We start from the raw sequence: 23747 nt of genomic DNA, 5'->3' as shown, positions 1-23747 counted from the left end.
GCTGGATTCCTGTGTTTTAGAGAGGGGGAAAAAAAACCACTCCCACAGTGAATAAATAAAATAAATCAGTAAAGTTCTCCCTTCTGCCCGTAGCTGAGGGTGCACAAACCTAGTGGGAGTTGCTCCAAGGGCACCTGACCCCCCTGTGAGGGTGCAAGGGAGCACCAGACTGCCCAGGGGCACGAGGATAGGGATCCTTAAAACATATTTTTGCAGTGGATGGGAGGCAGACATACCTGGCAGCACCCTCAGTGAAGCCTGGATTCTTTCTCCCAATGTTTCCCCACAGGATTCATTTCCTTCCTTCCCATGGTGGCATCTGTCGTCATGGGCAGCACTGCTCGTACTGAGGAGCAGCAGGAAACATTACAAAACCTTGATAAACTGGGAAAAAAAGCCAGATATAGGTCAGAGGGGAGTAAAGAGGCAGAGAGAGGGGGAAAGCTGCCAGGAGAAGGGGGACGAATCTCTGAAAATGGACTCTGTTGCCTTAACATACGCACAGGGATGGATTCCGAAAGAAAGGAGAATGACCAGACCCTCGCAAGGATCTTCCTGAAATGTTCCTCTCAGATACAGCTGCATCTTTTAGGGAATAAAAAAATGTCCTCCTGAAGCAGCCTGGAACAATTTTAATCCCCAAATAGTCGTTTTGGGGAGGGGGAGGAACCTCAAAACCTGCAAGCCTTGCAACAGGTTTTGTTTGCAGAGGCAGGCGAATGTAGAATATTTGCTTATTCCTTTTATTGAACCTGCTGGCTGATTTGATTACTTCCCTGGAAACGCATGTGCAAATCGCTTTTCCAGCCTTTTGAGGGCACTGCCTTCCGCCTCGACGTCTCCAGTGACTGATGCCAACGTCTCGCTAATGCAATGTGCAGGAAGAGCCGGCGTTGGATGCCGACGCCGATGCCCAGAGCTCAGCCGCTCGCAGCCACAAATCCCTCCGTTCCCAAATGCAAAACACCGCCGTCGGAAATGCCTCGCCCTGAAAAAATGTGTTAGCAACAATTCAATCTCTCAAATTAAGCAGGCTGAGGCAGAGCCATTCCTCTACCACGCACTTACCCGGATAGAAGGATCCGATGATGGAAGACTGGGGGGGAAAAAGGGCATCAAATTGAAAAGCCCTGGGGAGATGAATGGGAGATAACGGAGAGAAAAACATTTACAGCCTGAAATGATTCCCCCTCTCAGAAAAATTTCCTTGTCGCCTCCCTGGGAAGAGCTCAAAGGAGAGCTGTGGTGCAGGCACCTTGGAGCAGGGATAAATCTGATGGTAAGAATCTGAGCAGACAGTTAAGACTACACAAGTAAGCAAATTTATTTGAAGACAGAACAAATATCGTGGCAAACAACAATATGCAAATTCAGTTGAGAACAGGGGTAAATATCAGACTTTGTTTTCAAATCGATATAAAATATAGTCAGATTTCATTTTGTCCAAAAAGCAGCTCGCATGGGGGTGGGGGGTTGGAGGGAACGGCCCTGTTCACGCCATCCGAAGTGTGGATCACCTGGAAAACCTCGGGCTTGGGAGGTGGCCCTTCTGCCAGCCGAGATGAGCGAGCTGGGAGGAGATGGACGTGCCTTTGGGACTCTAAATTTCTACCTCCCTTCTCCTTAAAAGCCAGTTTTTGCCATAAAGCAAAGGATGGGTTCATGCCCTCGAAGACCTTCAGTGCCCACCCACCTATACTTGGATCGTGCAGCCATGAGAATCCCAACTGCTTTTTAGGGTTGGGCATCTTTGAAGGCACCTGCACCTCCTCTTCCTCACTGGCTCCTGATGGATCAATCCCCAGTGGCTGAGCCTGAAAAGCCAGTGAGGGAGCAGCTCACCTCGGATGCCAGAGGCGTGAACAGGATGAAATCCCCTCCCAGGGCAAAGATGTTGGCGGGCTGCTTTCTAGAAAAAACATCCCAAAATAAAAGCAGACATAGAAAACATTAGATTGTCAATGAGGCTTTGAAACAAATTCAAGTTTATCCTTAATTTTTCTCGCATGTATGTGTGTGTGTGAGACTTCATACAAATAGACAAGAAAGACGTGGTGAACTTCAAGCTGGGGACGGGCGTGTGGTCAGTTAGAGTCCACAGGAGCACCATCGGATACGGAGGAGTTAGCACCAGAGAGTTTGGAGGACCTAACTGAGCACACGCCTCCTTGGGGAAACGTGGGGAATGGGCAGTGGGGAGACATGGAACAGTCCATTAGAAACAATACAAGGCAATTCATGAGTTTTCATACAGTACAATACAGTCACTGATCAATTAACCCTTTCAGTACAGTACATGACAAGTAACACTTTGCACCCTGTTAGCACTAGGAAAGGAGGGTTTGGGCTGGAGAGGGGTGGCCGGTGGGCTGTCCCTTCTGCCGTTGGATTTCAGGGACTGTGGATTGCTTTGGCTGCTTTCCCACCCCAGCTCAGACAGCCCAACCCCAGCCTGGCCCCCCGGGGGGACGCACTGGTGGAGCGCAATGCCACCAGTCCATCCGCCCACAGCAAGGGCTGCACATAAATCACAGAATCCTGGAATCCCAGAATGGAGGAAGATCATCTAATTCCACCCTCCCTGCCATGGGCAGGGACATCTTTCACCAGACCAAGTTGCAAAATTGTCCTGGTTTGGCCACGGGGATGGAAGAGCCACCCCGCTCTGCCCTGTGCCAGCCACCAAACGGATGAGAAAACCTCCAGTTTGAGTTCCACCTGGCCAGTTCTGGTGCCAAAACACCCAGAATAGGGTTCAGTCAGCCTCGAGCCAAACCTGCTTCTTCCCTCAGGCATAGTGAGAACAGGGTGCATTGGAAAAGTGCTAAATTACAGTACATTGGCATTTCCATATGTCAACTATTGAACAGCAAAACAGATTGTTTGAAAACAGAATCAGTATCGTACAGTAAGTTCACACTTAATTCTTCACCGTTTCTACACTTGTAACACATGCATTTTATTTCCATTAGTTTAATGCCAGTAGGACCAACATCCTCCAGAACAATGATCTAACATTAAACAAAACCTCCTAAGGAAAATATTAAGCATCACATAAAGTTTCAGGAAAAAAACCTGTTAATTAGCATCACAAGGTACTCAGATTTACATTTAGGAGTTTTCATGCCATGACTTTAAAACACCTTTTGGCTAATATCCTGGGGGTGGGGGAATACAAACCCAAAAAACCCAAAGCAACCCCAAAAAAAAAAAAAAAAAAAAAAAAAAAAAAAGAAGGAATGTTTTGGGAAATAATATATTTCTCTATGTGTACACACACCCAGGGAGACAAGCACGAACACGCAGGCCGGTGCATGGGTGTGTGCACAATTAATTTTGTTTCGATAAACTTGACTCATTTCAAGTGCATTTTCATGGGTCCAAAAAGACTTTCAAGGAAAACGAACTCTAAACTACTGAAGCAAATTAAAAAGTCTCTCTTGGAGGAACAGAAAAGGTTGGTAAAACATCGCCTGTGTGCTGTTACAATGCGCTTCCCACGAGCTATCTGAAAACCCAAACAACTAAAATTCCTTTTTTTCCACCTAAAAGGCCCTTCCAGAGCAAAGGGGGCTGTGCTAGGATTTGCATTCAGGCCTCAAGTGTGACGGGCAGGAGAAAACGCTTATTTCTACCTTCCCAAAGGATGAGATAGCATCTCCAAGGGACAAAAAAATACACCTGAGGGGGAAAATAAGACATAAAAAAACCTGTTCCACATCCCCCTTTCTCCCAAGCTTATTTCCAAGGACTCAATGAGACTGGGGGGAAATTTTCCAAATGGTTTGCCTTTATCCTGGTGACAGTGAGAGGGATGTGGGCTCGGAGTCACCGAGGTACTTTCTGAAGAGGCTGTTCCCTCAACCACTATAATTCTGGGGGCTCAGACAGAGTAGCAGCATTGCCTGGTGCTATTTCTTTAAAGCTAAATTTGCAGGGATAATTTATGGGGGGGGAAACAAACCAACTCAAAATGTGGATTCTATTACTGCTTTTACATTCAGTGATAGAGGACGTAAGACCATAATACTTGGGGTTGCTCAAGATTTGGGGTTTCTAATCATCCTGGGTTCCCACTGAATATCCAAGCCCCTGAAGGTCCATTGAAGAAGGAAACCAAGAAAACCAGCCACTAAAACTGGAGTTGTTTAGGAAAACTCCTCCATCTGCTGCAAGAGGGAAACCCAACACACCCATTTCTTTTTGTTGCTGAAGGGTTATTTCCATGATGGCCCCTTGCTAGCAGCAGTGGAGGAGAAGCCCTAATTCCCTTCTCTGCATTCACACTGATCATGCTGTGCTGGCAGGGTTTATCCATCAAGTGTCACAAGGGAGAAACTCCCATCATGGAGGGTTGCCAGAGAAGGATTTGGATTGACTGTGGGCTCGTCAAGGATGATGAGCAGCAGTCCCAAGTGTGGATAGCCCAGCATGAAGGGAACTCGGGGCTCTCACACCCACCGTGATTTATTTGCCGCTGTGGAAAACCCACAGGGGCTCTTAAAGAAGCAAAATCCCACCAGTTGGTTGGGAGTGGGTGGTTTGGGACCTCAAAACCCAGATTAATCAGCATCCCAGGGATCACCATCCCATTTCGAATCCTAGAGATTTCTGACTATGTTTCCTACTAACTCTACCCTGCTGCTTTCTTGCTGGCAAGGGAGCTCTGATCCCTGGCCTTCCATACGGAAATACCACAGGAATTTAACAGGAATAGCACATCTGAACTGCCTGTGAACACGAGAGCTGATCAGCTCCTAACAACGCTTTCCAAATTCAACAGCAAACCCCAGGGTTATTATGCTCCATCTTCTAAATCGCCTGTAAATCTGTTTTACTTAAAAACACCTTTTGCAGTTGAAGCCCACGACCAATCCCAACAGCATTTCCAGTGCAGGCACAATGATGGCTTTTATTGCAATGGTTTGAGCACAGCCTTTATTGGTACCAGGATCTCAGACTGGTTTGAACTGGGCTGTCCCCTGGACTCACCAGGGTCCCACACCAGACACAAGAGTGTCTGCCCTGCGACTCTTGCTCCACTCAGTCCCACCTTGCACCATCCCAATCCCTTTTGAGACTTCTCCTGTATCTTTGGTGTTTCTAAAAGCCATGCGCTCGGGTCTCTGGGTGACCTCGAAGTTAACAACAACCACGTCTGCCTGGACGTCCGTGATTTAGGTGTTGGTTCTGTCGTGTAAAATAAGTTTGGGTGGGGAATTTCCCTACTATCAAGTTGCTAATGGATATGTAATGGAAATCAGGCACCAGACAGTGGTCCAACACACCTCAGAATTTCCTTCTGATGGCCCCTACGTAATTAGCACTGCGCCTAGGAGGGGAAATAGATGGGGAAAAGAAGAGGGTTCAAAACTCAGTGCTAACAGTACGTACAAAAGTGCAGTGCTCAGTTTAGTCCGAAGCAAAGTGACTACTAGTACTTAAAGTGCTAGTCCCAACGTCGGTTTGGTTCAGTGTCCGAAACACGGGGGAACGCGGGGAAATTAAAAACAGACAGCACTGCAACTGCACATGCCACACCAAAAGTGCTTCAAATCACACCACTGCGGAGGGACGCCACGGCTCAGCTTGTGAACACACACGAGCAAACGACTGACACCTTTTAGGTTACTATAAAGAACAGCTCCATTAACTCCATCACTACGAACCCATTCGGGAAGCAAGTGGTCACAGCGCACAGAAAACAAAAGACGACCCCACTCCAAAACCAAGAGCCTTTAGGAACACTGACGAGCCTTTGCAACTAGGATACTCAAAGTCTAGCGAAAGCAGCCTTGCCCAGTGTCTGCAACAAGCTTGGCCGATGCTTATCATGCACTTTACAGAGGCAGACTGCCTCCTCTTACACGCTATCTTACAGCTTAGCCTATTTACCTATTTATTTGTGGTCTGCTTCGTTAATTGTAGCTTTCTGACCATGCATTAAGCTGGCTTGTTTCTCTTAACCACCCTACCAGTCAAAGGACAATGAATGCAAGGACGAGACGACGAAGGCGGTCTGGTAAACACTGATGTCATTAACGGCCCAGCTTCATTTTCATGAAGAAAAAAGCTCCAGAGAAGGACTTTGAATCAGCACGCTCCTGGAAAGAGGCTGGGAAAGGAGGATTCATCCCAACAGATGACAGGCACTCCCCTTTTTCTCAGTAAACACACACTTCCCACCAACTGCCCCATCACCCAGCCCTGGCTTTACACTCGTACTAGAAAAGCAATGGCTCTGCCTGCTGGAAACAGGGTGCAGGAAATCTCCCTGCTAAGGACTGTGCTGGTCCCAGTCCTCACCCTGGGCTGGAAGTGTCTCCTTTTAAGCAGGGACATGCTCCAGCAGTGCCCTCCTGCCCCCTTACCTCAGGAACTCAGCACTCATAAAATAGGGTGTTTTCTCCAGAAACAAGAGTGCCAAATGAGAAAGGGGAAAGCAGAAATTTCAGTTCTCACTATGTTTCAGCAGGCACCCCAAAAAAAGGTCACAGACCAGCACACAACAGGGCTCCCCAGGCCCTGCATGCACTGCCACCAACTCTCCCAAGTGTTGTACAAGGCTACATCTGGCTGTGCAACATCTGGTGCGTCCAAGGTGAGTGTGGAACTTTTTTGTGGAGGAAGCTCTTTTTGAGTCAAAAGTATGGACTTGTTGGAGCTGGCAGGAAATGTTGAGGATGCTGCAGGTACAGCTGCAGACATGTTTCTCATCAGAGACCAAGTGCTAGGGAGATGGTTTTCCAGAAGCACGGAACACTAATATCCCAGGAGTAAAAACAGAGCTACAAACTCAGGTCACTTATTTCCATTACTGCCAGAAAGATCTGGATTTAACACGCGAAAAAGCAAGGTTGTGCATACAGAGTATATGGATGCAGATCCACCTTTGCAGGCATACAACTGGAAAGAAAGGAGCCTGGAAAAGAAGTGGGAGCTGGTGAAGTGCAGTGTGCTATGGGCAGCGCCCTGCAGTGAGGAGGGCAGCAAGGCACACGGTGAGGAAACGTGACCATCTCAGCCCACCATCCAGACAAGACACTCCTGGAATGCTACATCCAGCCTCGCTGCCAAAGCAGCAAGGCCTGGGGAATGAACACAAGCACATGGATGTGACCATGACCCTGCCACCCACTAAGGAACAAGTCCGTCGTGGGGGGAAAACATACCAGCTTGCACACCATGGCTTTCCCTAAGTGATGCTGGAGTCTTGTGGGATTAATTGTTGAGCAATAGACTGGGCAGAGAAGCATCTTCCAGGACTGTATTCAAGCCTGATCCTGAAAGACTGGCACATCTCACCATGTGCCATATGTAGGCACTGGGATCACATTTAATTTAAGTAGCATTGACCTCAATGTTGAGACCAAACCCAAACACTTGTAGGCATGGACAATTACCAGCCTGAAAACTCCCGTGCCAAAGTGACTCCTTTTCCAGGTCTTTTTACAACATGTTCTTTCCTGTCTTCCGATTGAAAGGATTTTTGGCAGATGATTTGGAAGTGGATAATAAATCTAATGCTAGGACACCGTGTCCAATTGCACAGTAATTTCCTGCACGGCTCTCACAAGGAAGTTTACGCGTCCTGATGCATTTCTGACACTTTAGTTTCTCCTACGGATACACTGTCCTCCATGTGTGACACTCCTTATAATTCTGCCTCCACCTGGACTGGCAACACTGTTAAATTTTTAAAAAGAAAAGCTATTACAGGATTTTTAGGAGAAAAAGCTGTCTACTTGCCCGTGACCTCACCTTTAACCCGAGCTCCGGAATTTAAAGGCGTTTATAAAATCCTGCTCTGGCCACTGTGCTAGATTTTCATCTAAATATCCTCAGCAAGTCTCCAAAAAACAACTGATTTGAAAGTTTATTAGGAGCAATCGTTTATTTTTGGAGGCGGAGGCTTTTGCTGCATTGAAGACTGCAGATATCCGTGCACTGGTTTCCAGTGGTGAATCAAGTGATTCCCAGACACAGCCTATTTCCAAGGAAAACACCATCCCAGACTGCTCGGTACCAGAGGCACTACAGTGCAAACTGAAGATGCAGGGCCATTTTTAATTCTATGCTAATTATCGCAATAAAAACCAGATCCTGCAGCGGAAGACCCATTCTGGGAAGAAATAATCATCCATCTTTCGGAGCTGTAGCCGTGCTGCTCGAGAAGAATCTTATTTACAAAATGGCAATCTCCAGAAAAAAGCTGTTATTGTTGCCTGACAAAGCCATATATTCTGATACCTTCTGGGGGGCTCTGTCTGGGAAATTCCTTTTGGAAACCAAAGGCTATAAACCTCAAATATGGAAAAACCCCATCCTGTTCAACAAAAAACAGCTGTAGGGCTAGTGCAACCCACTGTGTCACAGAAATGATGCTTGGAGATCCCTGCTTTGAAATCCCTGCTTTCAGTTTAGAGCAGGAAAATCATATGACCTCTAAATTATTTATATGTGAAAAGATGCTTTTAATAAAAGCATCAATGGTGTATAAACAAAAATAAAATTCCTAAAGCAGACTTTCCACATTTTGTATGTTTACTTAAACGTGGATGAGAAACATCCTTCTCCCCTCTGGACAAACAACATCCATCGTGCAGGATGGCATGAAAATGCCCTTTTTCAGTATGCAGGAAACACAAAGAGCCAAATAAAGCCATGAACCCGCAGAGAGGTGGCGAAGGGGATGAAGAAAACCCAACCAAGCAGCAGGACTGCAATCTGTTCCCGCTGCCCCCACGTAGCGCCGCGGTGCCCGGAGAGGCTCTCACACCAGATTGCACCGCCAGACAATCTCACGGAGACGGGAACCTGCACTTGGGCCTCAGCCAAGCAAGACCCCCAGCGCCTCTTCCCGTGACTGCCAAGACACAAACTTCCTCCAAGAGCTGCTTGCACCCGAGGATGCCAGCACCCATGGAGAGAGCTCTGCTCCACCTTCTCCATCTCTCCTCGCCGGGTATCCCTGAGGCCCGCGTCCAGTATTCCCAGGCACGTTCCTGGGGAGCAGCAGAACGGCTCCGATACATGGCCCCGCCGTAAGGATGGAGCCTGAAGACGGGAACATTGGACCACAGGGACAGCGCGTTGAAAGCAAAACATTTTATTACCATCGGTTAAGCTTCATAATGCACGCTTATGAGTAAGAGAGAGGTTATATGGAGATCACTTTGCTCCCTACCAACTGCAGCTTCTGGGATTAAATGCAGCAGCTGTTGAGCGGAGCGGAACGCGACCAGTGGAAAGAGAAGGAGAATAAAATACATTTGGAACGGTGGGGGGTAGCTTGGCAGAAAACAGGCCCCTGACTTGAAATTCAAAGAGAAAGATTTTTTTTCCTTACTGCTGTACCAACAGCCACGGCGTCCTGGACAACAGCTGGTGACCAAGCACTGCTCTGGAAATGCACCCCTCTAACTCAATGCCCACCCTGGCAACCACCGCCTGGTACAGGCGCCACAGCTCTGACACAACGAGCAGAATGCTTTTCCTTGGGGCCACAACACCTCTACAGTCCACAGATCAAGCCCAGAATGCTGCAAAACCTGACTAATCACACCCCCGCAGGTGTCCATGGGAAATTCTGGTGGCCATGGACCACCAGAAGGGTGCATGACAACGGGGATCTATCCTGAATTCCGGATGGTTGGCTCGCTCAGCGACAGAGCCCTGCAAGGCTCGCCTGGGGTTGACTCAGACGTGCGATTTTTCGCTTGTTTTCTGTCCGCTTCCATGAAATGTTTTTGACAGTAAATGCCAGCCTGAGATGGTTTCTAAAGAACACAAGTTTCTTCCAGCAGAAATTGCCCCTTCAATCTAAGATCAAAAATCCAGTTATCTTTCCTAGAGGTCAGAGACCATAAAAAAGCTATTTTGGACCATCTGCTGAAGAGTCACTAACACACTTTACCAGCACCAGCTTTTTTAGTCCAAATCAGTTTACCTTCCAGCCAATCTTCCACAAGCAGCTTCAAATTGTATCAAACCCTATCCAGAGGAACACTCTGTTTTCCCCTTTCCCGATATTACTGCTCTCATTTCACAATAGTTTCTGCATTCAAACAGAATTCAAAGGAGAAAATGCCTGCACTAGTGAAAGAGGACTCCACTTATTGCTAGCACAAAGCTACCGATTTTTCTTCCAGCAAACAAATCGCTTGGCTAGAAAGGTGGGAAGCTCTTGGAAGACTGAGAGCCTGGAGGAGGCTGGTTTTTAGGCTGAGGCAAGGGAAAAATCCCCATATTGTGGCCTTTTGCTTGCTTTGTTTTGCACAGCATCTTCAGCCTCACTGAGAGGAAGAGGCCGGCGTGGGTTTTGAACAAGGGGAGAGAGCACCTCAAGGGCTGTTGCAACAGCTCAAGGGCTGCAGCAGGAAGGAGGAGGGTGACCTTCCCTCTGTGAAAAGCATGAGGAGTTGGGTTTAGGGAGGTTATTCCAGCTCTAGAAGGTGCCTCCTAAGAGCAGGAAAGAGGTGTGAAAAGCGACAGGTTAAACTGCAGCTTGATGCTGCAGGCAGGAGTTAAGTGGGCATCACCTCTGCCTCTAGCTCTAGACTGAGGGTTTTCTTGGGGTTTCACATAGATCAGCACAAAGCACACACTGCCAAACAGACAGTTTTAACTGCTTTTTTAAAAGAAAAGTCTCTGTAATATGCCTTCACCAAGGTAACCCACAGTAAAAAGCTGGCAGCATCCATGAAAATGTTCATCAGGCAACTACAGCACCTCCCTCCTCTCTTTTTCTTTCTTTTTTTAAAAACAAGAGAGCTAGAAGGAACTTATCAGTGGTTAGCTCAAAGGGTTACCCCTGGCAGCGCTGAGGGATGACTGTGCTGACATCAGCAATAAATGCTGCTATGGAGAGAGGGCCGGGATGCAGCAGGATTACGTGCACACTGCATGCTGGCACACGCTCATCCCAGGACACACATGCCTGTAGGCTCTCCAGAGCGGACGCACCAGGCAAAGGGTGAAAATCCCAGAGGCAGAAGAGGAAGGACTAAAGAGTTGGGCTCCTGTGGTATCCAGGATAAAGCTGCTGACACTTTCCCTCTGAGTTATCATGGGATACACAATACCTGTGGGTGGTGGTCCCTCGCCTAGCTCAGGTGTCTGCTGCCTCCTTGACCCAGGTCCCATGGGCAGGCTCTGGTGGTCCCTGGTCCTGGTGGCTCCCACTGCAGCAACCAGAGTCAGCACAGGACTGCAAGAGAGCAGACAGGAGCTTGGCAGAAGCACAGCTCTTGTCTCCACATCTTCATGCCTGCTTTGCTGTGGGCACGCTCATCCCACGTGCCTGAATTTACTAACCCACATCAAACCCCTGGGTCGATTCCTAAACTGATTTGGCAGCATTTGCTATTACACACGCAGAGAAAAGCAGCTCTAATTACTCTGCACCCCATTTAAATATCCCGGGGAGAATGAAATCCTGGCACTGCTCAAAGAAACCAAATTGAGGTTACACATAACAAAGGATCCAAGCATGCCATTGAGCTGTGGTGGGAAGGAAGAGCCTGAGCTCAGAGCAGCACTTGCAGCAGATGCAGCAAAGCTCATCCCTGGGGAAGCTGTCAGACATTGCCTACAAGCGAGATGGTGCGCGCCGGCTGCTCGGAGGAAGCAGCGAGTCTGCCACCAGCACAGGATCAAATCTGCCCCAGGTAACTGGTTCATGCCGCCCTACTCCACATGGGAGCCATCCCTGAGGGAATGCCTGACTGCATGGCTAAATAACTCCTGCTTTGCTGCAGCTTCACCCCAACAATCTGCCCCAGCCTAGAGGTAACATCTGCCAAAGCCCCACCGTGCAACAGCTGCAGGAGCACGGGAGAACTGTGGAACGGGATCCCTGGAATGGCTGAAGCCAAAAGACACCAGACACAGAGCAAAACGACTGCCTGGGAAAAATATAACCAGCTCCACATCTTTTTGTCCTACGTTGGCTGCAGCAGTTAGCAAATGCATGGTGAGGGAGGGAACCAAGGCACATTCGGGCTTTGCACAACATTTCCAGAGGGATTCATAATGAAAGCTTAAGAAAAAGATGCTGAACTTCTAAGAAAAAAAGAGCCCTCAAGCCAGGTCATGCCCAAGACATGAACTTGGTGATCCAGCAGGGAAAAGGAACAACACAAGCAGGATCAGGCCCTGCTGGCAAAGTGAGAGGAGAATGTCCCTATGCATTCAGCCATATAAACACCTACAGGGGTTTCTGCCTGTGCTGCTTTAGTGACCTTGACGTTTTGCAACCAGATGGAGCAAGAAATAAAATGCTGGCTTAAAGGAATGTTCTGAGGTAAGAGGCACACAAGTTTGCTTCACCTTGTGAAACACGGAGCCTATTCCCAGCTTGCAGGTAAACATTTCAGCCAAAAAACTCTTTCCCTAATTTCATCAGGATGGGGCAGATTATTAAAAATGCGTGAATTAAGGAACTTCATCACTTCCTACAGGGATGTGCACATTAACTGAGTTGTTGAATCTAGCATAAATCCTACTGCCAAGAACTAGATCGAACCCTTGCCCTCTGTTCTTGGCTGTCAGTAGCCTCTGCTCACCCCTGCTGTGACATCTACCTGGGAAAAATTCTTTTAAAAGTGCCACCAGCACAGCGCTCCACTTTTCAAGCACTTTGCCATGTTTATTGGAGTCTCGGGAGGGACACCATCCTTGGAGGCAGCTCGGTTCCCTCACAAATTCCTGTTCTAGGCAGCCCTATAGAGATTTCAGGAGTGTTCAAACATCAAGAAGGAAAGAACAAGCAAATGTCATGAAGACAACCCAAACAGAAAACAGAAAAAAATCTGTTGACTGCACACTGAGCTGCATTTACTCCAGGGCACTGCTCCTTCACCCCTCTCCCAAAGCCTCAGTTCTCTGGCCTCAGAGTCCCCCTGCCAGTTTCCTGGGGGGGGGAGAGAGACTCTCTTTTTACATCAGGTACTTCCCATCCAGGCAGCAGCACAGCAACCTCCTCCATGCCCAAAGCAAAAATGACAATTTACAAACCAGCAACAGGTCCGGGGGGAACTTCCAGAGACAAACCAGCTCCTGCTCACCACCAGTTGCCAAGGGAAGCAGTGGGAGCGATGCCAACGCCAGGCTCAGCTCCCTGTGAGCCCTGAGGTTTGCTCTCGTGCTGCAAAGCTGTAGGGGTCTGCTGCTGCCAGCACATGATGTGCTCCAGCTCCTCCTTTAACATGCAACAGCAGGGATAATTAATTTATGTTAAAAATACCAGGGCTGCATTGGCACACCCAGCCTTTTCCCTAGGAAGAGGAGGGAAGAAATAGCTGCCTGACACCTGCCTAAATGTCCTCCTGGAAGGTGCTGGGATGAATATCCATCATATATTCATGTTGAGTGGTGACACTGTGGGACAGGAGGAGCGTCTCTCTCGTTAAACCTACACAAAATCTCAGATCTCCTGGCACTAAAAATCTTACTGAGGGAAAGTTCATGCCAATATTTCTGTGACTCTTCATATGATGACAACACACAATCCTGGGAGATTTAGGAACATAAGGGAAAACCTGTATTTCCAAACATGCTGGCACAGGGAGCTTATATTGTCACTTAGTGCTTTCCTTACAGACTCATCAGAAAGCAACAAGAGCATGACCAGGGCTAAAAGCTAGCCTTGGTGGAAGGTTTTGTATTTCCTTTGGAAAGGATGCAGAAGAGACCTGACAACAGCCTTTAATTATGTGTAAGAGCTGCAGCAGGGAAGAAACCAAACTGTTTTCGTGACTCCTCTGGAGAGCATGGCCTGTAAGGCAAAAAGCAATAGAATTAGATGGAAGCAAAGGACACATGGAATGGACAGCAGGAAAAGTATCTGAGAGGAAGTAAGATGAAGTACCTCAGGGAGGGAAGCTGGGAATATCCAGCATGGGAGATTTGAAAGAGCAGATTTTTTCCAGGTTGTTCAACTTGGGGAAAATATGGATGCTTTTTGCTCTGTACCCTGCCCTGAAACGCACCATTTGAGGCACTCTTGCAATTGCAAATTCAAGTTTAGAGTCAGGTAGGTTCCAAACCTTCCAAACACTATATTTCATCCCAAATTTCTCCCTGTCTCACTTTTGGATATCAGTATTGATCAGCATCAGATCATCACAAGAACTCTGGCACATCTTTGAGGTAGGGAGGTATCATCCACCCTCTTATAGTGGTGGAGAATAGAGGCACAGGCAGGATAAAGCTGAAGTGATCCCATCTCCATTATCAGGAGGCCCAACTCCACACACTGACAGTGACAGCTTTCCCAGAGTCCAGGCAATTACTCCAGCACTTCACTGGTTCAAAGCACAGCTTTCAACAGCTGTTGACACCGACCTGTGCTGCACCTCAGACCTCTCAGAGTGGCAGGCCCAGGAAAGCAAAGGCGGTACAAGTGGTGATCATCGGCAGAGTCTTGTTAGAAACGACACAAACCCCTTTGCAAAGTCAGGCTTTGCAATGAAATTGCTTCTTGAAAGCCTCTTTCTTTCCCCTCTGACCCTCTCCAGCCTCCACCAAGCCTTTCCTTTGCAGTAGAAAAGAGCAGCTGCCCCACTGATACACACAACACAGCATCGCTCATTCCTGGAGCAGGAGGCAGCCAAGGCATCCATAAGTTTGGCATCAGCAAACCTTACAGGCCTCCAACACTTGTGGGCTCCCCTAAGCTTCTGCAGGTATTCCTGGGCAAGCCTCCCAGCTCAGCAAGAGCCAAACCATGTGAGCCTCAGAGTGAGCTGTACAAGCAGTAACTCCACCCATTGGACACTCTCGGCCCCCGTGGGTTTGTTGGCAAGACACTTGCAGAGCATGTTCCTGATCCCAAAGAGGAAGGGGAACCAGCCCAAGAGAACCACCCTGGTCCCTGAGTAGAGCATTAGGATCCAGGCTCTGTGTCTCCTTCTCCAGCTCTGTGGGACTCCAGTTCTGAAGGTGCCGCCTATTCCTCCTACTACAGATAAAACCATCATCATGCTCGATGATTCCCTGGAGCACACATCTTGTCCTCACTTCCCTCCGCCCCCTCCTGCCTTCTCGTTCCTCTGCCTCGGTGGGAAGCACTTATCTCTGCTCTTACTCCCCCTCTCCCTCTGCATTGTGCCAACAACATGTGCTCCCAACAAGGACCAGATGGGAATACTTGTAAGAGCCTGGGGTTAACCCGTGTCTTTTATCCCACATACTCTCTGCTGTTTTGAAATGCAGATTCCATTGCACACACTTTGCAGTGTAAAGATTTAAGGTTAGTAGTAGAGTATGTTGATATTGCTTGTGAAACCCATCTTGCTCCTATTGCACGCTGAACGTCTGCGATACGGGAAACAGAACAGACGATGGATGGTGTTTTAATATCTCCAGGGGAAGGACCTATTGGAAACAGGGGGGAAATGAGTATTTGTAATATGTCCATGCATATGTATCTCTAATATTCCTCTGTCCCTCGGCTCTACATTCATTTGTGCCCACACGTGACCTCACAGATGTTGTGCCAGCGCGGTGCTGAGCGGGGCCGGGCACGAAGCCCCGGCTTTCTCGGGCTGCCACCCAGGGCCATCTTTGCCTCCGATCAATCTCCGCGTGCCAAATGATCCCGACGAAGAGCAGACGCAAACTCCTGCCCACAGGATGGATTCACCCCGCTGCGGTCAAGAAATCCATCCCATTGTCCGCGTGACCAACACCTCCGAGGCAGGAGCTGTTATCCCTCCCTGTTTAATACTGCTGTGTTGGAGGGGTCTAAAACCCCTAAAAGATGGAATATGCCTTTTTTAAGTTTTGACTCTGTGCAGAGCTAGCAATTTCCATGTGCCACTCCAAGCGTTTCTGTGCAGCCTAGCAATTAAGAAGATGAATTAGCAAGCCGTTAATGATGGTTTTATTGAGGGGCAGCCAGGCCCCTCGAGGCTAGGCCAGCAGGAGCACAACCACATTCAGCACACATGAGAAGCCGGCAGGCACCTGCACCTTTCCAGAAGTTGGAGTACACGAGAGAGCCCCGGGGCTGCAGGTTCGGGTTCCGCGTGATGCCTCCCTCCGCACGGGGAAGGAGCGATCTAATTACATCCATCACAGAAATGCCAAAACGACATCCGGCTTATAAAACCTCAATTTATGCTTTGACATTTCTGGAAAACCAATTTTTAATCCATGTCATCTATCAGGAGTTCTTGATATTTTACTTCACCTCTATGCTTTAGAATACTGTTGCCTTTATTGAGGTGCAGGTGGGGAACTGAACACGGGCTGACAAAATATTAGGAAGAAAAATTGATGTCAGCCCATGAAAGCTTCTGCAGATTTTGGAGAAATGGAACAGCAAAAGATCTGGCTTTAGCTTTTTCCAAATCCCCCAAATCCAGAAGCACCTTGTCCCCTAGCCAGGGCCTTTTTCCTGTGGCCGTGACAGGATTCGGCCATTTTTAGGCAAGAACAGATCACCCCAAACAATACATTTTGGCAAAGGCTGTGATGTGACAGCCTCGCTTGGGTAGAGCTTATGGTATAGCCTTTAATTCCACTCCTTCTTGAATAAACTCCTAATTTCAAACACAACCTTTACTTGAAAGCAATGGAGGGGTAGGAGGGGAAAGGTGAATTTTACACATCACAACACGTTAGGTCATTAAAAATAAAGGGCAACAATTCTGGAATAAGCAGCATAGAAAATTAAACAGAAGGTACAATTTTCTTCAGGAATTCTTTCATAAATCGTATATATCTAGTGTATGTACAGCAAAAGTGGGAATGCCAGGAACTGAAAATGCTTACTATATAATTTTTGACCTGGTGCAAAATCTGCCCAATAAAAATACACAATAATAAACCCCTTTCTACTATAAAAATTACTAGAATTGGAAAACAGGACTGCAAGTCACACGAGCAGAAGGCTTCCTAACCACCACCAGCTCCCTTCCCTGGGAGTTTAGGTCACTTCAATAGGCCATAGGGGAAAAAAATGATGCAATTATCAGACTAGGACATCTGTAGCTGAAAAAAAAATGTGCTGACATTGATTTTGGTAATTGCTTGGGGGTTCTTTCTTGTACAAAGGACGGGATTTTAATACTTCTGCTTGTCATTTTATGAATATGGCAGTACAGATTTGCAGAGCCAGGGGTTGTAAAACGGCATGGAGACATGACGTGGCCGGCAGCTGCCTCTTTACAGCTCTCACCTCGCCTCAATGACGCCTCCAAGGAAGAGCTTTGCCTTCTTTTAACTACGCTTCCCCTTGCAGCCTTGCTGAAAACCTATGGATTCTTACGGGGGCTGCGGCCAAGAGCTCGCACCCAGCTCTGGGTGGAATAACGTGTTTATCCAGACCGGTGGTGGGAGCAGACGTCCCCTCCTCAGACTGCACTTCGGATAAATAAGGTTATTTCGCTACGAGCTACTACAGGCTACGATATACTCACATAAATATATTAATGCCTATACGTGGATATGAACTGGTATATATTGGATACAGATAAGAAACACTTACGACGACGAGTAGATACCAATAACCGCTGCAGCTTCTCGCTGGGTAGAGTCCATCGTCCATCCGGGCTGCACGCAAGGAGCCCACGAGGGAGGGTTTCGCCATCCCCCCGCAGCACCCGGCTGCTCGCCCTCTCCACACCAGTGCAAAACGCTTCCCAACCCTTCCATAGCTCTATACTTCACCGGGAAAGCTGGCTCTGCGGGCCCGACCCAGCACAACATCCCCTCAGCTGCAAGGCAGGGGAAGCCCCCACAGCCCCTTCCATCCGGGATAAGCTTTTCAGGGACCGCCCCCACTCTGGCACCAGCAGCGGGGAAAACCAGGTACGAGGCAGCTGCTGGACTTGGCTTTGTCAAGACCACAAGCACAAAGCTTGGCTTTAAGCCTTGACGGCAGCACGGGGGGGCCCAGTGAGCAGAAGGGGCGAGGAGCCGCTGCGACGGCGGAGCTGAGGACGCTCAGCAGCTCTGCACATTGCAATTTAAAAAACCAAATCATCATCCCACTCTTGGTGGTTTGAGAGGATCCTCAACACAGCGCCTGTCCTCCTCTAAGATACGAGCGGAGCTGGACCAAGCAGGATCAACAGGTCTCTAAACAGACACGTGCATGCAGGAGACAGCTTCTCTCGGCATTAGACTACGTTACCAAAGCATCCCCTTACCAGAGCGGGAGCAGAAATGTGCTCCTAGTATTATTTACACAATATAAAGTGCATTAGGATTTAATAATTCAACTGACAGACTTTCTGCCGGGACCATACTATTTTGAAACAGAGGTGAGGGCTTGAATAGGAAATTCTCTCATGAGAAAAAGAGGTTCAGACCGGTGCTCTTCACCCTGTCCTCCTAAGGATTGTTTTTGGCCGTTCTTTCTAGTGCAAATAAGCTTGTGTTTTCTCAAGTTTAAGGGACATGGCAGTTTCAGGGCGTCAGGAACAAACATTTAAAACATATCAGGGATTCAGTGTTCCCGAGCGTCTTGCTGGGCCTTTCTGGGCACCAGCAGCCTGCGTGGTCACTGCTCTGGGAAGCTGAAGACGCGCTGCCAAAAATACAAAGGAACCCGTTTCTGAATCTCACCGTTCAAGTCTTGCATTGCTACACTCCGAGTGCATCCCTACTACCTACCCTCCAACCCTACATCTGCTTCCCATCGCGTGGAAAGCCGCTATCCTCCAAGCCAACACCCGTGAACACCGGTGTTTTCCACCGCGATGGAAACCCACAGCCGCCAGTCTACCCACGAGTGATCGGCAATGAACGTGAAGATCCCGATCCGGGTTTGGATACTAAGGTGCATCCCGTGCCAGGGGAGTAAATGCATTAGCAGATCCTACGGGATACCTGCGTGCCAGAACCCAGGCCGGCCCAGTAGCCAGCAGTTGTTGAACTCCTGGGTGATATTTACAACAAATTAACGGCATTTGAAGGCCAATTCCTTAACAAAAGACAAAGGGGGGGGGGGTTAAAAAATGGGCAGCAATAAGGAAAGCAATTTTGCATCCTTTTTTCCTTTTAAAATGGTGAAGAAAACATCCCTTTCCAATCACGAGTAATTTCCTCACCAACACTACAGGAACACAGGGAAGGCATGAGCACTTACAACACACGTGGCCACTCAGGCTAATTCCAACCGAGGAGCTTTTATGATCCCTTGAGGCAAAGGCGGGCAGGGATGGGAGATGCCGAGCTCGCAGGGGAGGAACGCCACACAGAAACGGGAAGGAGAGCGTAAAAAGTTCGTACATTCATCGCTCCGGTTTGTTGGACTAGAAGTGAATTTTTTACCTCAGGCACTGTGATGGGCAGCAGCAGTCAGCGATACGCTAACGTACGCATCAACAACTCATTCACCAAATTCTGGTTTCACACCATAACGGGATGTGGAGTTCTTTTAACGTGGGGTTTTGTGGGATTTTTTTTAAATTGACCTGTTAAAACCATTGGGACCAAAGCCGTAAGAGTGACGATGAACCAGTACCCCGCACAACTCCCGCTGATTCATCGCGGTCCACGGCTGTTCGAGTGATGGAGCGAAAACATCTCCTCCAGGTTTGAAACGGGACCTGAAAGAGCAACCTATGGAGAAAGGGATGGGAGTTTTTGACACTAAGCCAAAGGCTTGGTTGCTGTAACTGCTATATGTGGTTTTAAAGGGGGAATCACCTAAAACAGTGAAATTAACTTTCTTACTTCTTGTCACAACTGTAACATTTTCCTAAAGGTTCTTTGGTGACTTTGGTGCAAGCTGTTATTTTTTTTCTTTTTTTTTTTTTTTTCTTTTTTTAAAACAGATTGACTAGTTTTAGTACCCAAACTAAAATCCAGATTATCCTCTTGGTTCCCAACCCTGTCTCCCCAACCTTTCTCATTATGACATTAACAGGCAACAGCATTCGGATTGAGCGTGGCCATGCAGTGTGCAGGTGGCTCCAGACACAGAGTGGTGAACAGTCGGGTTGGAGATAAAGATGTTTCTCAAAAGGTTAAAAAATTAAACAGGTCATGTTTGCATGGAAAAATAGCCGGTCCACATGCACACTAGGCCACTCTGTAATGAAACAATTTGAGCGATTACAAATATCTGATCAGACATGGTAATGCCTGCTTAAAACAATCTAAAAGGTGAGCAACACGCTACTAGAAGTACCTGGAGCTCAATCAAACTCCCGCTGGTTCAGGGGGAAGGAGCTGGTCGCCCATAGGCTGGACAAGCCCCTTATATTATAAATATTCAGGTTTTAAGAAACACACAATCTTTCATCAACCTCCCAACCAGGTAATTGCACACATTCTCCCTCCAGGCAGAGAGTTAATATCATGAAATTTAAAATTTACATCACAAAGACTCCGGGATGACACTGAAACCTTGGGGCAGGCGAGGGACTGGAGCCGCTCAAGGACAGCTGCAGCTCCTTGAGGAGGGAGCTGGGGGGGAAGGGGGTGATGGCGGGGCACGGCTGTTGTCTCCCCAGCACCACCCACAATCAACACAACAGAAAACCCAACGGGGCGTCCACCACAGCTTCCGAAACGCGCCACGGGGGAGCATGAAAGAGATGCCTTTCTACACGAACCCAGTGGTGCACCCAGCACCCCAAAGGTCTTCCTCGTGGCAGGAGGAGGAAAACACCCAAATGCTTTCCTCGCACAGGCAACATCCTGAACTGCCTTAATCTGGGAGAGAAGGCAGGAGCCTCGGACGCGGCATTCCTTCCACTTCCCAACACCCGCTCCACAGTCGCCTGCTGGAACGCCTAATACAAAAATACCTTCTGAAATGTTGGACAAAATGCGTTAAAAATAAAGAAAATAAAAAGATCACCAGCCTCTAACGGGCAGAACACGGAGAGGAGGAGTGGGTTATTATTCACTGCCATTAATTCAGACGGCTGAGCACTCCGCTGTCCTGGGATACTCAGGTTATCTGGTGAGCACAAAACTAGGGAATGAATGAGAGATCTTCCGCCCTTCACCGGCACGTGACCGAGGTCTGACCGGTTATTGAGGTTTTACCCATGAACAGACTATTGTTTCCAACTCAATAACCAGGAGATGCCAACTTTAAAACCTCCCTCCCTCCTCACACACAGACCAGAGATTCACGTGGAGCTGATTTTTGCCATAAGTGCTCTACGGCAATGCTGCTCGGCCTTTGGACCGAGCACGGGCAGAAGCCAGTCCTGAAAAACTCGTGATAAGCAGAAACTGATACATTTCATCATAAGGTTCAGGGTGGGGGAACTTTTGTATCGTGTTTAAGTGCAACACAAGCCTTTTCTAGACTATTTAAAGGTCAGGGTGCCGGATTTTGTTTGTGCTGATACTCGTACTTCCAGTCTCCAACACTCGAAGCAGCTGACTCATACGGACTCTGGAGGTTGGTCCTTTCCTAAGACACACGGAGATGTTTTGGGCATAGTTTAACGTGATAACCAGCCTCCTAGAACATTATGTACTGGAGTTAACAAGAACTACCAGAAAAGGGCTTTACAAAAAACTGGGGTAACTTGGAATTACTATAGGTCAGTCCCTCTCACCAATTTCTGCTTGCTTTGTTTGGTTAATTGTCCAATGCACTCTATTCCAGACCCTCTTGCTCTTCACCACTGTCCCCTCTGGCATCCATTCTTTTCTCTTTATGGCTGTTGTAAATTCTCCTCATCTCTTCTTCGTACTTGATAAAATTTTCCCCGAACCGTGTCCACGCTTTGTACGGAACTGTGATGGTGTTACGGTAGGGCGGCCTCACCTCACTTACCTTCAGGAAGATGCCGTACCTGTTGGATCCCACGTCGAAGTAGAAGCGCTTGTTGTCCACCCGGAAGGAGGTGCCCTCGGGGAGCTCCGGGGGCTCGTCACCTCCCCCCCGGCGATCCTCTATGTCCCCCTCGCCGTATTCTTCAATCAGCTGGACCAAAGCATCCCTGAACTCGATCATCCCTTGCGCCGGCAGGACGATCGTCTGCTCCTGTCCCAAGCTGTGGCCAAAGTAACCCATCATGCCAGGTCCCCTGCTCATGGTCTGCCTAATCCGCAAGAAGCGCCCACGCTGGTTCTCCTTCAGGTCCAGGTAGTACTTCCTGTTGTCCCTCTCGATGTACTCCGTTTTGAGGACGCTGTGAGGGGGCTCTTCGGAGCCCACGGAGGCCGGGGGCGAAGGCGGCGGGTGCTGTGGCCGCCTTCGGGAATGCTGCTCCTTGTCATTGCTGTGCTCGTGCCGGTGGCCATGGCCGCCCTTCAGGCCCAGGTGGGCATAGTGCTCGATGAAGTCCCCCAGGCAGTCCTTCAGCTCGGCAGCCACGGACAAGGAGAGGGTCAGCTTGCTCTTCCTGATGTTGTCCTGCCTGCCCCTTCCTATCCAGACCTCGGCGATCTTCAGGAAGCGGCCGCGGGAGCTCTGTTTCACATCCAGATAAAACCGCTTCTTCTGGATGTCCACCCTCTTGGAGGCCAGCTCCTGGATCTCCATGCAGCTCCCCTGGGAGGAGGCCGGGTAGTGGTACTGCTGTTGGGACTGGGAATAAATGTTCCTGTGCAGGCCAGAGCCTCCCAGGTTCCTTCCTCCTCCTTCTCCTCTCCCTCTTTCCATCTTTACCAATCAGCTGGAAATAATACACAACAGAGACACAGATGACAACATCAGCACCAGGGGCCTGCTCAGCTCCTCGGCAGCGGCTCCGCTCGGCGCTGCTCTCCCTACAAAGGCTCCTGCATCCCTCTCCGCTGCCACTGACACGCAGCATCGCAGCCCGAGGATCCTGGGCGCTTTTCCCCTCCCGTGCTCCGGCTCCCGGACAAGGGAGCCCTGCTTCCAGCGGCACTCCCCAGCAGGACTCCCAGCCCTGCAGCCCCCCTGTCCTGCCCCTGTGGTACTGCAGACTCTCCAGCTGCCCCACGGGGGTGGGTTATGGTGCCCCGTTTCGGGGGCACTCACCCCTCTCCCAGGGCTGCGGCTCCCCTCTGCAGGGTCTGTCCCCGTGCCGCTGCCTTCCCCCTCCATCACCCTGTCTGCTCTTCCTCCCAGGGCCCCGGGGGGGCACTGGGGTTCCCCCAGCACTGCCCTCCTGCCTACCGGTACCCATGGACCCCCCCCCACCGCTGCATCTCTTACCCCAGTGCCCCCAAGGCTTCCGTTCCTTCCCTCCTCAGGACTGCCCCACTGTCCCTCATGCCCCAGTACTGTCACCGGTACTGCCCCCCTGCCCTCCTCACTGCCCCGGTACTGCCCTCCCGGCCCCCAAGTGTCTCAGTATTGCCCCCTCAGTGCTCCCCATCACTACACCTCCTGCCCCAGTGCTGCCACAACTTCACCCCTTGCCCCCCAGTGCCCCAAAACTACCCCCCAGTGCTCCCAGCACTGCCCTCCAGAGCCCCCCGGGCTGCAGCATCGCTCCCCAGAACCCCCCAGTGTTCCCAGAACTGTCCCCCGGTACTCTTAGCACTGACCCAATGTCCCGAAAGTGCCCCCCAGTGCCCCAGTGGGGCCCCCCCAGCGCCCCCCAGCACAGAATCTCCCCCCCATCACTGCCCCCCATACCCCCGCGGCCCCTCCGCGCCCCCCAGCGCCGCGTTCCCCACGCCCGGTCACTCACCCCGCAGCGCCCATCGCCGCCGCTGCCCTTCAGCCGCCGCTGCCGCCGCCGCCGCCGCCACCGCCCGCAGCCGGCGGCCCCACCGCCCCCCCCCGCGCGCAGAGCCACGGGCTGGCGCTCCCCCGCCGCCCGCTCCGCCCCGCCCCGGCCCTCCCC

At 49.6% G+C, this 23747-nt stretch overlaps 1 protein-coding gene across 2 annotated transcripts; it reads right to left on the bottom strand.

Annotated features, from left to right (window-relative positions):
* Window positions 1-727: 727 nt before the first annotated feature.
* Window positions 728-23668, bottom strand: PURG (purine rich element binding protein G). Of its 2 annotated transcripts, XM_088164244.1 has the most exons (3): window positions 23592-23668; window positions 21777-22601; window positions 728-988 (listed from the first exon to the last, which is right to left on the bottom strand). In XM_088164244.1, the coding sequence occupies exons 2-3, from the start codon at window positions 22586-22588 to the stop codon at window positions 769-771; spliced, it is 1032 nt and encodes a 343-aa protein (XP_088020370.1). In that variant the 5' UTR covers window positions 22589-22601; window positions 23592-23668; the 3' UTR covers window positions 728-768. The 2 variants fall into 2 exon arrangements, with proteins under 2 accessions (XP_088020370.1, XP_088020371.1); XM_088164245.1 differs by lacking the exon at window positions 728-988 and having other exon boundaries at window positions 1300-22601.
* Between the last annotated feature and the right edge of the window lie 79 nt (window positions 23669-23747).

Source organism: Sturnus vulgaris, chromosome 4, assembly GCF_052056855.1.
Source record: "Sturnus vulgaris isolate bStuVul1 chromosome 4, bStuVul1.hap1, whole genome shotgun sequence".
In the NCBI taxonomy this organism is placed as follows: domain Eukaryota; kingdom Metazoa; phylum Chordata; class Aves; order Passeriformes; family Sturnidae; genus Sturnus; species Sturnus vulgaris.
This window is presented reverse-complemented; position numbering and strand designations above follow the sequence as displayed.

Coding starts and splice junctions, on each gene's coding strand:
- PURG (XM_088164244.1), bottom strand. CDS start 22,588: ATGGAAAGAGGGAGAGGAGAAGGAGGAGGAAGGAACCTGGGAGGCTCT. Junction 989..21,776: donor TTCGACGTGGGATCCAACAG/GTACGGCATCTT, acceptor ACATTTTTTCAG/GGCGAGGCATTTCCGACGGC.